The sequence below is a fragment of the Carcharhinus amblyrhynchos genome, chromosome 1 (genome assembly GCF_965287045.1).
Source record: "Carcharhinus amblyrhynchos chromosome 1, sCarAmb.v2.hapA, whole genome shotgun sequence".
Taxonomy (NCBI): Eukaryota; Metazoa; Chordata; class Chondrichthyes; order Carcharhiniformes; family Carcharhinidae; genus Carcharhinus; species Carcharhinus amblyrhynchos.
In genome coordinates this window covers 80,434,418-80,451,762 of record NC_137324.1, presented here as the reverse complement: position 1 = coordinate 80,451,762, position 17,345 = coordinate 80,434,418, and the positions used below count along the sequence as shown (strand labels likewise).

The 17,345-nt window shown below is 42.1% G+C and overlaps 1 protein-coding gene across 1 annotated transcript in view; it reads right to left on the bottom strand.

Annotated features, from left to right (window-relative positions):
- sgcb (sarcoglycan, beta (dystrophin-associated glycoprotein)) overlaps positions 1 to 8,721 on the bottom strand; it is a 33,754-nt gene extending 25,033 nt beyond the window's left edge. Inside the window, exons 1-2 of the mRNA XM_080187681.1 lie at positions 8,649 to 8,721; positions 2,878 to 3,084 (exon numbers count right to left, since the gene is read on the bottom strand). Coding sequence (XP_080043807.1) covers positions 2,878 to 3,084; positions 8,649 to 8,663 — 222 coding nt within the window. The 5' untranslated portion in view covers positions 8,664 to 8,721. The remainder of the gene's footprint in view (positions 1 to 2,877; positions 3,085 to 8,648) is intronic.
- Positions 8,722 to 17,345: the final 8,624 nt, after the last annotated feature.

Genomic DNA, 17,345 nt, shown 5'->3' with positions numbered 1-17,345 from the left:
GACTGGGACTACACTTGGAATTTAGAAGAATGAGGGGGGATCTTATAGAAAGATATAAAATTATGAAGTGAATAGATTAGCTAGAAGCAGGGAAGTTGTTTCCACTGGCGGGTGAAACTTGAACTAGGGGGCACAGCCTCAAAATAAGTCAGCAGGTTTAGGATTGAGTTGAGGAGGAACTTCTTCACCCAAAGGGTTGTAAATCTGTGAAATTCCCTGCCCAGTGAGGTAGTTGAGGTTACCTCATTGAATGTTTTTAAGGCAAATTTGATAGATTTTTGAACAGTAAAGGAATTAAGGGTTATGGTGAGCAGGCGGGCAAGTGGAGCTGAGTCCACAAAAAGATCAGCCATGATCTTACTGAATGATGGAGCAGGCCTGAGGGGCAAGATGGCTATTCCTGTTCCTAGCTCTTATGTTCTTATCTGTGACATGGATCAGCTCAAGACAGGAGTCAAAAGCACAACTGACTCAAGCTAATTAACCTAGTATTTTAAAATTCTCTTCCTGTTGTAATTTGCCTAAATAATTGCATACACAGGTATTTCATTTTTGCTAACAGATCCTACTAGTATGCATCCATACTGCACTGTGGCAGTTGTCATCAGTTTTCCCTTGATTCAACGATGACGTCTGCTCAGGGTTGTCAGTTTCTGCCATGTGACTGAACAAGACAATTCCTGACTGTCAGATCTTTTAGCACAAGGGGCAGCATGTCCTATAAGATAGTGAGATCCAGAGTGCAGAATTTGCTTCCTTTTCCTTCCTTCTTTGCTGCCGCTCTGCCTCATCATCAAGACATTGTGACACAAAGCACAATGCAGCTTGATGGACAAGCTGTTGCCATTTTGAACAACTGATAGCAAGCTCCTCCCAGTCATTGTCAATGTTGCCGCACTTCAAGGAATGCTTCGGAATGGCCTTGAAGCATTTTCTTAGTCCTGCCATGGAATGCCGGTCATTTGAAGGAGTTCAGAAAACGGGGCCAAGCGGCAGAGTTTGTTTCTGGCCATCCAAACAGCGTCCCGTCCAAGGAAGTGGATTTTGTAGAAGTTTTACCTGAATGCTCGTGAAGCTGGCTTCAAGAAGGACACTAGCATTTGTTTGACAATCCTCCCACTAAATCTGGAGGATTCCTCTGTCCCAACACAAACGTCCAATGACCGTCACTCTTCTGTCACCTGTGCGCAAATTCTTGACTGGGTACTCCCAGATTGATACTTTGCCCGTTTTCAATTGTCCATCTCCACAGTACTTGGTACGTCTGTTAACTGGCTGACAAAATATACAGTACAAGTCAAATAAATCTGACCTATTTAGGCAACGTTTGGGAGTGAGAATTTAAATATGTAACTAGGATAGTTACTAAGCTTGTACAAAACCAAAAACTAATTTGCATAGTTATTCAGGTTTTCCTCATAACCATAACTTGCACAAGTGCACTGATCAATCTAAATGACAATGATGAACAAGATTGTGGCAATGCAGAAACAAGCACTAGTTTTCAGAGTTGAAAAGATAGCACTTTCAGATACTGCATTCAAATTGTTCACATAATTCTCAGAATAATTTTCATTTTGTAGATTTGTTATTCTTTCACAGGATGGGACATTGCTGGGAAGGCCAGCATTTATAAGAACATAAGAACATAAGAAATAGGAGCAGGAGTAGGCCATCTAGCCCTTCGAGCCTGCCCCGCCATTCAATAAGATCATGGCTGATCTGTTGTGGCTCAGTTCCACTTTCCCGCCCTCTCCCCATAACCCTTAATCCCCTCTCTTATCAAAAACCCATCAACCCGCTTCTTAAAAATATTTAGCGAGGCAGCCTCCACCACTTCAACGGGCAGAGAATTCCAGAGATTCACCACCCTTTGAGTGAAGAAGTTCCTCCTCAACTCCGTTCTAAACCGCCTCCCCTTTATCTTGAGGCTGTGCCCCCTAGTCCTACTGTCTTTTTTGAGCGGGAAGAGTCTCTCCACCTCTATCCTATCCATCCCATTCATCATCTTATACGTCTCAATGAGATCTCCCCTCATTCTTCTAAACTCTAACGAGTACAAGCCTAGTTTATTCAGCCTCTCCTCATAGCTCAATCCCCTCAACTCCGGTATCAGCCTAGTAAACCTCCTCTGCACTCCCTCCAGGGCCAAAATATCTTTATTGCCTGAACAAACTTAACTGAATGGCTTGCTACTATTTCAGAGGTTAGCTAAGAGTCAACCACATCCCTGTGAATCTGCAGTCACATGTGGGTCAGGCAAGTTAAGGATGGTAGATTTTCTTCCCTAAAGGACATTAGTGAATCAGATGGATTTTTATGACAATCTGCTAGTTTCACGGTCAGCATTCCTCATACCTACAGCCAGACAGCATAGTGGCACAGTGGTTAGCACTGCTGTCTCAGCACCAGGGAGCCGGGTTCAATTCTCAGCTTAGGTCAGTGTCTGTGTGGGGTTTGCATATTGTCCCTGTATCTTCGAGGTTTCCTCCCACAGTCCAAAAATGTGCAGGTTAGGTGGATTGGCCATGCTAAATTGCCCTTAGTATCAGGGGGGATCAGTTAGGACAAATGCATGGAATTATGGGATGGGGATAGGGGTTTGGGTGGGATTGTGGTCAGTGCAACTTGGTGGGCTGAATGGCCTCCTTCTGTACGATAGGAATTCTATGATTCTAATTCCTGATACTAGCTTTTAACTCCAGATTTATTAACTGAATTTAAATTCCCCTAGTTACCATGGTGAGATTTAACCTCATATCTTCAGACTAATAGTCCAGGCAAATCGATTACAAATCCAGTAACATAACCATTACATCATATGCATTCCCATTATCACTCAGTATTGCCAACAAATTGACAAAAGATTATACTCACAATTAAATTAATTACTGCCAAGATAAACATAAGGACAATGACACAAATAGCCAGGTTGCCTTTACGACCTCTTAACCCTGTCCTGTGCAGTCTCTCTTCATCAATTGGAACATAACCAGCCTTAAAGTTGCTGTTGTGCTCCTTGTTTACATTTCTGCGATCAACTGCTTTCTCATGCATGGAACGTCGGACAGGACCATTTGAACTCTGTTGAAAAAGCAAGGAAAATAATGTTCAAATTTAGTATAGCAAATAACGTGCAATTCTTTTACAGCGGTTCCTGCTGACAAACACAACTCATGTTGAACTGTGAATCAATTCAGTTCTTTACTGAATTGAAAAATATTTGTCATAGGTCTAGGTTAGATACAAATATACTGGTCTTTCAAGTCTGCAGACTGTATACTTGTATTTCTAAAAACATGCAGAAATAATCACCAATTATGCCTTTCAAGCCAGAGGGGAAAAACTTGGCTAAGAAAAATATTTTCAAAGTCATAATTTTAACTTGCCAGGAAATAAGAATGACAGCAGAGTGTATGCAAATTGTAACTAGAAACTGCTCACACAGAATGTAGCTTGTAATTGAGAAAATTTAGTACACTTTTTCTTTTTTAGCTTCTCTTCATTTGAAGAGTTTTTACACCAGTCTGCCTGTTGACACCAGGAATGGGTAGGTTGTCTCATGAGGAAAGGCTGGAGAGATTAGGGTTGTACCCAGGGGAGTAAGAGGTGACTTGATCAAAATCTTGGGAGAGTATTAACATGATGGATGTGAAAAGGATGTTTCTCTTGTTGGAGAATCTAGAGTTAGGAGGTCACAAAGAAATGTCTCCTCTCAGAGGGGCATGAATCTGAGATTCTTTCTCAAAAGTCAGTAGAAGCAGAGTCTTTGAGTATTTTTAAGACTGAGCTACTTAGATTCTTGATTAACAAGGGAGTGAAAGGTTAGCTGGGATCAGCAGGAATATGGGATTAAAGTTGCAATCAGATTAGACATGATCTTATTGAATGGCAGAACAGACTCAAGGGACTGAGTGGCCTACTCCTGCTCTTATCAGAAATCTCTAAAGGACTACATGCTCACTTTTTGCATTCTTCTTAAAGTAGAAGACCCTGGAAAATGAGAAATTAACATTGTTCCTCAAGCTCCAGTCCATACTTGGGAATTATATGGGAAGAATCAGAAAGAATGTCTCAGTTGCAAGTCTGTCATGTCAGCCTACTTCTTTTCCTTTTCAGCTGTACTAATTTGTAGATGATGGCACACTGGACTGAAAGGAGAAAGGACTAATTTGCCCACTACAGGAGCCCAAAAGGTCAACTGAAGGCCAGTCTTGACCTTACCTACCATGAGACAGTGGGAACATTAAGCTTGAATTGGATGGCCTCAATCAACCATCTCCTGCATCCTTCCTCACAGATAGCAATCAGGAAAAGCACAATAAATGTTTTATTCTTTTGTTAGAAGTTAATCAGCAATCCTATGGCTCTTCATCACATCTCTAAATAAAAGTTAGGATCTGTCATGTCAGGTTCCACTCTGGGATCTGACCGTCCAGTAGTAACATCAACTGGGATCATAAACATGCCTTCCTAGTCAAAGTGCAGACATGGTGAATTACCTTAAAATTAAAGACATAGAACATAGAACATTACAGCGCAGAACAGGCCCTTCGGCCCACGATGTTGCGCCGACCAGCTTTTAAAAAAAAAACACTAACCCACTAATCTAAACCAATCCCATTTCGTCCATAAACCTATCCACAGATCTCTTAAACGCCCCCAAACTAGGCGCATTTACAACTGCAGCTGGCAGGGCATTCCAGTCCCTCACCACCCTCTGGGTAAAGAACCTACCCCTGACATCAGTCCTATAACTACCCCCCCTTAATTTAAAGTCGTGCCCCCTCGTGCTAGCTTTCTCCATCCTAGGAAAAAGGCTATCACTATCTACCCTGTCTAAACCTCTAATCATCTTATATGTTTCAATAAGGTCCCCTCTTAGCCGCCTTCTTTCCAGCGAAAACAACCCCAAATCTCTCAGTCTCTCCTCATAGGATCTCCCCTCCATACCAGGCAACATCCTGGTAAACCTCCTCTGCACCCTCTCCAAAGCCTCTACATCCTTCCTGTAATGTGGGGACCAGAACTGCACACAATACTCCAAGTGCGGCCGCACCAGAGTTGTGTACAGTTGCATCATGACGCTGCGACTCCTAAATTCAATCCCCCTACCAATAAACGCCAAGACACCGTATGCCTTCTTAACAACCTTATCTACTTGATTCCCAACTTTCAGGGATCTATGTACACATACACCTAGATCCCTCTGCTCCTCCACACTATTCAAAGTCCTCCCGTTAGCCCTATACTCAACACATCTGTTATTCCTACCGAAATGAATTACCTCACACTTCTCCACATTAAACTCCATCCGCCACCTCGCGGCCCAGCTCTGCAACCTTTCTAAGTCACCCTGCAAACTATGATACCCTTCCTCACAATCTACCACACCTCCGACTTTGGTGTCATCAGCAAACTTACTAATCCACCCAACTATACCCTCATCCAGATCATTAATAAAAATTACAAACAGCAGTGGCCCCAAAACAGATCCCTGAGGCACCCCACTCGTAACCGAACTCCATGACGAATATTTACCATCAACCACCACCCTCTGTCTCCTATCTGCTAGCCAATTCCTGATCCAATTACCTAGATCACCCCCAATCCCATACATCTGCATTTTCTGCAGAAGCCTACCATGGTGAACCTTATCAAACGCCTTACTAAAATCCATATACACCACGTCAACTGCCTTACCCCTATCCACCTCTTTGGTCACTTTCTCAAAGAACTCGATAAGGTTAGTAAGGCACGACCTACCCGCTACAAAACCATGCTGACTGTCTCTAATCAATTCATTACTCTCCAAATAACTATAAATCCTGTCTCTAATAATCCTTTCCAAAACCTTACCCATCACAGAAGTAAGACTCACCGGTCTATAATTCCCAGGGAAGTCTCTTCTCCCCTTCTTAAACAATGGGACAACATTTGCTGTCCTCCAATCTTCCGGTACTATACCAGAGACCAACGACGACCTGAAGATCAGAGCCAGAGGCTCCGCAATCACCTCTCTTGCCTCCCAGAGAATCCTAGGGTAAATCCCATCCGGACCAGGGGACTTATCTATTTTCAAACCCTCTAAAATATCCAGCACATCCCCCGTATCAACTGCAATACTATCTATTTTACACCCCTGCACCCCAGTGTCCTCCTCAGCTACATTCATGTCCCCTTGCGTGAACACCGAAGAGAAATATTGGTTCAACGCCTCTCCAATCTCCTCCTGTTCCACACACAACTTCCCTCTACTGTCTGTAACTGGCCCTAATCTTGCCCTAACCAACCTTCTGTTCTTGACATACCTGTAAAACGCCTTAGGGTTCTCCTTAATCCTATCAGCCAAAGTCATCTCATGTCCTCTTTTAGCCCTTCTTAACTCCCTCCTAGCCAATCTAAAACTTTCTAATGCACTACCTGAGCCCTCAAGCCTCATCCGAACATAAGCCTCCTTTTTCTTCCTAACCAACGAATCAACTTTGCATCATTGCATTGCCAAAGAAACACACAAACACTTGCATAATGAGTTGCTGCTTATCGCAAATGAGCTGGACTTCAAGAGATTGAAAATCTTCCTTGTTAAAGTAGCTTATGGGATTGATGAAGGGAATACATATGACTACACCAGTACCACCTACGTTTTTTTTTGTTGAACCTTGTACAGTCATGTTGCAGCAGTCCTTCAGACTGGTTATTCATGAGAACTGAGTCAATTGATGTCTTTAGCAAACACAAATCATGATCCTCAAATCACTGCAGTGTAAGTCATTTGTCCCATCACATATATACCCAACAGTCTAACAAAGTATCTTAACCAGGCCCTTTTTCCTGCCTTATCCCCGTAAACCCACACATTTACCAAGGCTAATCCATCTAACCTACACACATTGGGACACTAAGGGGCAGTTTAGCATGGCCAATTCAACTAACCTGCATATCTGTGGACTGTGGGTGGAAACAGAAGTACCCAGAGGAAACCCATGTGGCCACAAAGAGAATGTAGTCAATGCTGGAAGTGAACCTGGGCTCCTGGAGCTGAGACAGCAGTCCTAATTACTGTGCCACCAATGCTGCCCATGTGCTTTATACTTTTATACACAGATGATGTTACTGCTGTTTCTAAAGAAGCTTAAAATGATCCTACAGGATAAAAGTGGTTGTCAGACTGCAACATGGTTAATCAGTAGTTTTCTTCGTGAAGGCAGCCCCTGCAAACACCCCTCATAGATCAGCTGGAGAATTCAGTCCTTACATTTTAGATGTGCGATACAAGTGGATGGCTGCAATGCATCTCCTGTATTCCCAGGCAGCTTACAGTCTCTGCAAAGGTCCCAGCACAGCCCACAGTCCCTACATCAGCTCTCTTAAGAAAGCATATGAAGGATAACCATTCCTGCCTCATAGGAATAACAGGGAGGTGGAAACAAGATCCCACAGAAGTCAATGGTATGGCAGATGATAATGGCAGAAGAGAATGGGAAATTAGCCAGGTAAATTGAGAAATAAGCCACAAGTTCTTTTGTAATATCTATGTAGAAATATACAGAAGTCACAACATTGAAACAGGCCATTTGATGAACTAATCTGTTGTTTATCCTCCATATAAACAGAATTCCTAATTCCACATGCTTGTTCTATTTCTATATACCTTTATATCCTCTTCTTTTGACCAGCTATTGAACGGATTCTTAAAAGCCAACATGGTGCCAGCTTCAACCACTAAACATGGCCTGCTGTGTAAAGAAATGAACCAAGCTCTACATTGTAAATCTCTGGCATTTAATCATCCAGCTGTGTCTCTCTAGATCTCTTAACCACAAGAAACAGTTTGTTACAGTCTATTTTATCCCATTCTTTCATCACTTTAAATACCATCAGTTGCCCCTTAATCTCACCTGTTCTAATGACCAAGCCCAGTTATTTTTGTAACTATAGTCTCGTAAGCAGCTAATATCCTAGTCATTTGTTGCCGCACAACTGCCTCACTATCCTTCCTATCGTGCTGGGCTGAAAGCCCCACACAGCTTTCTAAGCTATAATCTTTCTAAGGTTTGAAAAGATTTGCCATTATATTTCATATTCTATACTTCTTCTCACTAGCCTTAGGTATAGGTATTTTTATGACTGTATCCACTTGTGGAATTACATTTGGGTAGAACACAAATATTCCTTTGCAGTTCCACATCTCCCCTCCTTCAAAATATTACTGTTAAGATACTTTATGGAAATACATCACATTATTTTTACTGCAATTTAATTCCATCTGCCGCTGTTTTGTCCATTCCACCTGAATGACAACCTCTCAGCATTTGTTTCTCATCATGGCCATTTACAATTCTCTCCAAATCCCACCCCCAAACACACTCTTCAAATACCCGATATACACACTCTCTCTCCAGATCTCCCCTCTCCCTCTCTAGATCCCCCCTCTCTCCTTCTCCAAACCCCCCCCCCTCTCCTTCTCCAAACCCCCCCCCCTCTCCTTCTCCAAACCCCCCCTCTCTCTCCTTCTCCAAACTCCCCCTCTCTCCTTCTCCAAACTCCCCCTCTCTAAAAAGATCCACCCCACTCCCTTTTTCTCTCTCTCCAGTTTCCCACCCTCATTCTCTCTCCAGATTCTCTCTCTCTGGTTTCTCTCTCACCTGTTCCGTCGCCATCTTGTCTCCGCTCTGAGCCCCGCCCACCCGGGCTCGACAACCGGAACGGGGGGAGAGGGGGCGGAGCCGGGGCCGGAGAGGGGGCGGAGCCGGGGCCGGAGAGGGGGCGGAGCCGGGGCTGGAGAGGGGGCGGAGCCGGGGCCGGAGAGGGGGCGGGGCCGGGGTCGGAGAGCGGCGCGGGGCAGTGTGTGGAGTTCTGCATTGCGGCAGCTCTATGTCCATTAGCCCTTACTATATTTTTTACTTTGTCCTGATTTAACTCGAGTTTGTTTATTTGGTTTGATCTTAAAAGAGGTCACAGCTCAGGCCGCTGCTCACACAGTCCGGCCTGGATTACTGGAGCTGCTGCTATCATCCGAGGGCCTGAATGGCCGCTTTCCATTCACCCATTTACAGATAATGCAACAAGGTATAATTAAATTCCCAAATCATTCTCTTGATTTCTCTTAACGGATTTTTTTTGTTAGTGGTGCTTGTTCAAGAACTGGATGAGTAGAAATGTCCTTCAGTTAAAGGGAAGACAGAAGACATTGTGATGCCTGCCACAAACTTCATTCCCTACTGTCACTATACCATCCTGAAGAACAAGAGCAGCAAACACATGGAACTAATTTGCCCTCTTTCATAGTGCTGATCAAAATTCAGAAACTCCCTACTTAAAACCGCTGGCAGAATACTTCATAAAAACATAAGAAATAGGAGCAGGAGTAGGCCATCTAGCCCTACGAGCCTGTCCCGCCATTCAGTAAGATCATGGCTGATCTGATGTGGATGAGTTACACTTTCCTGCTTTCTCCCCATAACCCTTAATTCCCTTGTCTATCAGAAATCTATCCACCCGTGACTTAAATATATTCAACGAGGTAGCCTCCACTACTTCAATGGACAGAGAATTTAAGAGGTTCACCACCCTTTGAGTGAAAAAGTTCTTCCTCAACTCCGATCTAAACTGCGCCCCCCTTATTTTGAGGCTGTGCCCTCTAATTCTGTTTTCCTTTCTAAGTGGGAAGAATCTCTCTACCTCTACCCTATCCAGCCCCTTCATTATCTTGTAAATCTCTATAATATCCCCCCTCAGCCTTCTAAACTCTAATGAGTACAGGCCCAGTCTATTCAATCTCTCTTCATAAGCTAACCCCCTCATCTCCGGTATCAGCCTGGTGAACCTTCTCTGTACTCCCTCCAAGGCCAATATATCCTTTTGCAAATAAGGGGACCAAAACTGCACACAGTACTCCAGCTGCAGCCTCATCAGTGCCCTGTACAGTTGCAGCAATACCGCCCTGCTTTTATATTCTATCCCCCTCGCTATTAAGGCCAACATTCCATTTGCACTTCAAGATGTGGACTCAAGGGCAATTAGGTATGGACAATAAATGCTGGAAAATCTCAGCAGGTTTGACAGCGCCTGTGAAGATAGAATAGAGCCAATGTTTTTAGTCTTGATTACCTTAGAGCACTCATCAGGACAAACATAAAAATGCCAAATTTCAAATAATCAAACAATTTATAGTACAGGAGAAGAGGCACTGATTGGTTGGCGAGTTGATTATGATTGGCAGAAGTATTACCATGTAGAAAGCAGCGGGGAATTATAGGTTTCCCAAAAGCTCCTGCAAAAAAGATGAAAGGTTTGAACATAGTCCTTTTTGTAGAAAATGGGTCTCTGTGTGAATGTGTATTGCTTCCAGCAAGTGTAAATGATCTACGTTGCAAACTTGACTGGTTATCATAAACTGGTTGTTAGTGTAACTATTGGTGCACTCAGGATTGCTCAGCTAAACAGCCCTTCTATAGTGTAAATTGTTGTAATCATTTGAAATTTGGCATTCTTATGTTAGGCCTGATCAGTGTAAGACAAAAAAATTCAGCAATATTACTCTTTTCAGCAATGTTCAAGATCTGTACTACCAAGTGACTGAAGATCATGATCATTTCAATTCAGATGCCTCACCTACTACAGCAAAGAACCAGAAGTTTCACATTTAAAAGAACAGATAAAATAGTTTTTAAAATAAAATCTGAACCGCATTTACTTACTAGCCATAAAACTGTGGGTTGAATTGATGTAGCATGTTAATGATCTTGTATTCAATCTTTTGTTGTGCAATGTTAATAAAGGCAGGAAGATACTTATCAGTAATATCACACATTATGACTCTAACTCCTTGTTTTTGTTTTAAGGAATCTGCAGGAAATCTTGTGAGGCTGGACTATTTGATACCCTTGCTGTATAGTACAAGTAGTTTGAAAAACAAAGCATGCTTTCATAGTTGGTTATGATTGAGGCCTTTTATTGTACCCCAAGTGAATGAAACCTAAACTGTGTGACCATATGATTTCTAGATGTTAGTAAACAATTCATGTTTGATTTAAAGAAATATCTTAAGATCACAATAAGTATTTACTACATAATTATATAGAATTTCCCAATAATTAAATGTAAATCTAATTTCTGAATAAACTTGCAGCCTGCCTGCCTTGCAAAGCAAGCATCGGCACTTTTCCTTAAAATATTGATATTAGATTTATCTTGCCTCTCCAAGTATCAACGTGTCTCTAACCATTTTCTTCCTAATGTCCTCAACCATGGTGTCACTTCTAGTCTTCATAGATATCTTTCTGAAAAATCACTAGTCAAATCCCTCAGAGTCAAGTTTATCTGGTCACTATAATGTCAGTATTTGTGGAAGCTTTTTGAAACCTATATCACAATTGTGGCTATACTTCAATAAAACCCCTCATTGAATGTAAAGTGCATTGATAACACTGAAATCATTAAAGATGCTACTGTTAGGATACCAGAGCAGAACCCCCACAGTATGATATGAAGCCCCACCAAACCTCAACAGTTTTTTTTCTATTTTGTCATTAGTGTGAGAAAGAGTTATTTCACTCTGGGTGTGATTACATTGACAGGCTAGGAAGCTTTTATCAAAACAAACTTTATTTAACAATACAGTTTAACTGTACAAATAAATCAGCTTAGCTTTTATCAATTGAAATACTTAAACATGACAAGATATAATTCTTAACTGCTAACCTATCGCTATTAGTTCCAATTTAAGCAACATCTCTTCTATAGATTTAAACTCCTCTTCTAAACCAACTAGCAAATAACACAGGCTTACATGTTTTTACTTGTTAACAGTCCTAGCACCTTTGAACACTTGGAGAGAGAGAGAAAGGCAAGGAGATACCTATCTTCCGACATTCAAACAGCAGCCTCCAGAGAGAGAAACAAAGAAAGCTCTCCTTTCAGGACCATGCAGAAACTACTTGCTTTTCCATGTAAGCTTAGTTCATCCTATTAGGACATGACTTAATCAAGATTAATCAAAACCTTTCACTGAAACCCCATGGGGAAAACTAACATAAATAATCATGCATTAACTCAGATTAAAACAAATGCCCTATTAGCTAATATCAATTGTTGGTCTGCATTCTCAGCATGTGAACTGCCTGGTGCAGGCAAATCAGCAGTGTGTAAATACTGCTGAATTCTAAACATACCCTTTACAAGAAACATGATAAAAATGTTTCTTAAAGGCACACTATCATCATATTATAGATATTTCGCACTCTTCACAACACCAATACTACTTTGACTAATGTCACAAATGACTTTGTAATATGATTGTGGTGCATTAACCATTCTCATGACTTTTCCACAATGTTTGACATGATCAACTGCACCATGCACCTTAATCAGCCACATTGTCCAGATTTGTTGCATTGTTTTTGTGTGATTCCACACTGCATCTCCAATAGTGACTCGTCTTTCCTTTACAACACTGTCACTTTGACACCTTTTCTACCCACTCTTTAAATCCTGGGCCACATTTTCTCTCCTCATTAAAACCTCTTATACCCAGCCCTAAACATTGAATTCCAGGGACTCAGCACAAATTTAAGCCTGGCATTCCAGGACAATAGCACATTGTACTATTTCAAAAAGGAAGAGACACTCTAGTCAACATTTCTTCCGAAATCAGCATCACAAAAGACAGATTATTTGGTCATTATTGCATTGTTTATGGAAGTCTGCTGTGTACAACTTGGTTACTCTATTTTCTACATTACAACAGTGACTACACTTCAAAAGCTCTTCATTGGCTGTAAAGCTCTTTAACATGTACAGTGGTCCTGTAAAGTGTTATATAAATGCAAGTCTCTTTCCTATAGGTACATGTTACAATGAGTAGGCGAGCAACTGCAAATTATTTACTTTTCAAGTGGTTGATGTTGCAAACTTCTGTTACCATTTTTGTGGAAAAAATCTTTCATAAAAGGTGAAAGATTTATACAAACTGAAGAGAAACCAGAGAGAATAGTAGCATTTTTTAAATAGCGGAAATGTGAAACCCTGGTTATTTACTAGAAGAATGAAGCTGCAGGATTCCATGGTTTAAAACAGGAATTTTTAACTGTACAAGAATCAACAAAGCAAACACAAATACTATCTATCTTATTACTCTAATGTTTAGAATGAATATGAGATAAACATAAATTATCAGACAACTTGTGGTTGAACATAAACCATGATTTACACATTAAATGGCAGACACAACTAGGCTGGATCTTACAAATTGGCTCAGCAATCCACTCAGATTTTAACGATCACGAGGAGTCACAAAATGCTGCAATTGTGGCTTTCCTAATGAGGAGTTTCATCTCTCCCTTTAGGAGCTAATCTGATCCCCAGCTGACAACAGTGCATAACCAATGGTTTTCACGGGCACGGTATTCACTACAAGTGGTACAGAACTGCAGAACCAGTTCAATCTCATGTAGATGATGTAGATCCACCAAATTTATCTCCAAGTAACAGAAACAGCTGAAGCAACTGATTCTCAGCTTATGTTTTCTTCTTCAGCTTGTCAGTATTGCACCAGTGGACTCATAAACTACTACTGACCAGCTTGGTTTGATCTGTGTCCTTTATCTCTTAAAGAGGATGCGTTCACCAGAAGTTTTGTTTTCCTCAGTTTCCTTAGAAACTGAGAGGGTCAGTTTCCTTCCTATGTGTCTGTTCCTTTTCCTTGTCTGTTACTTTTTCAGTTCAGTTTCTATTCTAGTTAGAGTTTCAATAAATAGAAATGTAATTTAAAGACACAGATTCCCTCTCCCAGCTCTTTCAAATGTGGCTTCCAACATTCCCAGAAAACTTTAAGACCAACAAAATAGGTTTTGGGGAATGCCAGTCAAGATGATGATGACAGTGAGCTCTTTGTCCATACTTTTGAAGTGTTTTGTGGTGTTCTGGAAGGAATTACAAGGAGAACTATGGTAATATGCCCAGGGAAATTTAGTGATTTTGCTGCTTTCAGAGGACTGGGCTTTGTATTGCCATTCAGGACTCCACTGGAGGTTAGATACAAAGAAGACAAACAAAAGAGATGAGACATACAGAGGAAAAACAGTGAGGAACAAGCAGCAAAAATGAAACAAACTACCTGTGAGACACAACAGAAGAACTAGTAGGGAGATGAAGATTTACATAACAAGTTATGATCTGAAATGCTTTGCTTGAAAGGGTGCTGGAAGCAGATTCAAAAATAACTCAAAATGGAATTGGATAAATACTTGAAAATAAAATGCAGGAGGAAGAACAGGGGGTTGGGATAATTTGGTAAATTCTTTCAAAGACTTCTCAATTATGATGGGCTGAATGGTCTTCTGTGCTATATTGTGTAGTACTCTTGCCTCAGAGTTATGAGGTAATCAGCCGTGGATAATGAAGGAGGTGAAGGAAAGTGTTAAATTAAAAGCGGATGCGTTTAGAGTAGCTAAGAGTAGTGGGCGAGAAGAGGATTGGGAGAGGTTTAAATGTCAACAAAGATTGACGAAGAAGTTGATAAAGAAGGGTAGGAGAAACTATGAAGCTGGGCTAGCGCTTAATATAAAAAAGGATAGCAAGAGTTTTTATAAATATATAAAAAGGAAGAGGCTGGCTAGGGTGAACGTTGGACCCTTAGAGGATGAGAGGAGGGACTTAGTGGTAGGGGATGGGGAAATGGCTGAGGCCCTGAATAACTTTTTTGTTTCTGTCTTCACGGAGGAGGATGTGAGTAATTTGCCGGGTGTTAGCGATGGAAAGATGGTAGGAGTGGAGGGCCTGAATGACATTATTGTTACTAGAGAGGCGGTGCTCGACAGACTGGAGGGGCTGATTGTGGACAAGTCTCCAGGACCGGATAGAATGCATCCAAGGGTTCTGAAGGAAATGGCGGAGGTGATAGTGGATGCCTTGGTGATTATTTTCCAAATGTCGCTGGATTCCGGGGAAGTGCCGGAAGATTGGAAAACGGCTAATGTTACGCCGTTGTTTAAGAAGGGTGCCAGGCAAAAGGCGGGGAATTATAGGCCGATTAGTTTAACGTCTGTTGTAGGAAAAATGTTAGAATCCGTGATCAAGGAGAAAATAGCGAGGCATCTTGAGGACAATTGTTTGGTAGAGCAGACGCAGCACTGTTTCGTTAAGGGGAAGTCGTGTCTGACGAATTTATTGGAGTTCTATGAGGATGTGTCTAGGGCAGTGGATAGAGGAGAGCCGGTGGATGTGGTCTTGATTTTCAGAAGGCGTTTGACAAGGTGCCTCACAAGAGGTTATTGCAGAAGGTCAGGGGGCATGGAGTTGGGGGTAGGGTGTTAGCGTGGATAGAGGCTGTCAAATAGGAGGCAGAGAGTGGGGGTCAATGGGTGCTATTCGGATTGGCAGTTGGTGACTAGTGGAGTGCCCCAGGGGTTGGTGCTGGGGCCTCAACTATTCACCATTTATATAGATGATCTGGAGGAGGGAACCGAGTGTATGGTGTCGAAATTTGCTGATGACACCAAGATTGGTGGAACGGCAAATTGTGCGGAGGGTGTGGAGAGTCTGCAGAAGGATCTAGATAGGCTGGGCGAATGGGCCAGGAACTGGCAAATGGAATTTAATGTTGGCAAATGTGAGGTTATCCACTTTGGTAGGAATAATGGTAGGAAGGACTATTACTTACGCGGCGAAAAACTGCAGCATGCGACGGTGCAGAGGGACCTCGGGGTCCTTGTGCATGAGTCGCAAAAACCCAGCCTGCAGGTGCAGCAGGTGGTCAGGAAGGCTAATGGGATGCTGGCCTTCATAGCGAGGGGGATTGAATGTAAAAGTAGGGAGGTCTTGCTGCAGCTGTATAGGGCACTGGTGAGGCTGCAGCTGGAGTACTGTGTGCAGTTTTGGTCGCCATATTTACGCAAGGATATTTTGGCCTTGGAGGGAGTGCAGAGGAGGTTTACTAGGCTGATTCCGGAGTTGAGGGGGTTGAACCATGAGGAGAGGCTGAATAAACTAGGCTTGTACTCGTTAGAGTTTCGAAGAATGAGGGGAGATCTCATTGAGACGTATAAGATGTTGAATGGGATGGATAGGATAGAGGTGGAGAGGCTCTTCCTGCTCAGAAAGGACAGTAGGACTAGAGGGCACAGCCTCAAGATAAAGGGGGTGCGGTTTAGAACGGAGTTGAGGAGGAACTTCTTCACTCAAAGGGTGGTGAATCTCTGGAATTCTCTGCACGTTGAAGTGGTGGAGGCTGCCTCGCTAAATATTTTTAAGATGCGGGTTGATAGGTTTTTGATAAGCGAGGGGATTAAGGGTTATGGGGAGAGGGCGGGAATGTGGAACTGAGCCACGACAGATCAGCCATGATCTTATTGAATGGCGGGGCAGGCTCGAAGAACTAGATGGCCTACGCCTGCTCCTATTTCTTATGTTCTTATGTTATGGGTTCAAGCTCCATTCAGGTCTTGAGGACAAAAATGAAGGCAGGCACTCCAGTGCAGTACTCCGAGTGTGCTCCATTGTTGGAGGTACTGACAATCCTCTCACCTTTTAGATGAGGTGTTAACCTCCCGAGGCCCCCATCTCCCAATTTGGGGCGGATGTAAATTCCAATGACACTCATTTGAAGGGAGTTATTTCTTGTGCATTGACCAATATTTATCGCTCAATCAACAGGACAAAACAGGTTATCTGACCATTATCATATCACTGCTTGTGGGACTTTGTATACAAATTGCCTGCTGAATATCCGACAGCTCTGAATACACTTCACAACCACCTCATTGGCTGTAAAATGCTTTTGAGACATCTGATGGTGGTGAAAAGCCCCACATAAATGCAAGTCTGTATTTTTATTTTACTATATAACTACAGATTATTATTTTAAATTGCCCCATGTTACAAATAAAATATAATTTATTTTCTCTACATTTTACTCTCCTCTAGCATATCAAATTAAATATAATTATTTGCAAGGGATAGCGAAAGCGTGTGAAAAAGACTGCATATATCTTCAGTTTTAACACGAGACATTTTTGGTTTTAACACTTGAGATTAAAAAATAAAATTGGGCATAAAAGGGAATTACAATCATTGTAAAAGTGTTAAGAAGGATTCATCTTGTTGGAAAGTCGTACACTATTTTGTTAAACGGGGTCAATTTCTGAATGGTTCAGTAAGAATGTGCTCAATAAGAAGTGAGCAGGTTGTAACAGGATTGCCAGCAGCGAAAAAAGTAGCGTTGCTACAACTAAAACATAGTGGTGGGAGCACAGCGCAAGCGTAGCGTCCCTGACACCAAAAGCACATAGCAATCCCGCCAGCCCTTTATAAACAGCGCAGAGAGCGCCCTGGCTCAGGTGGGT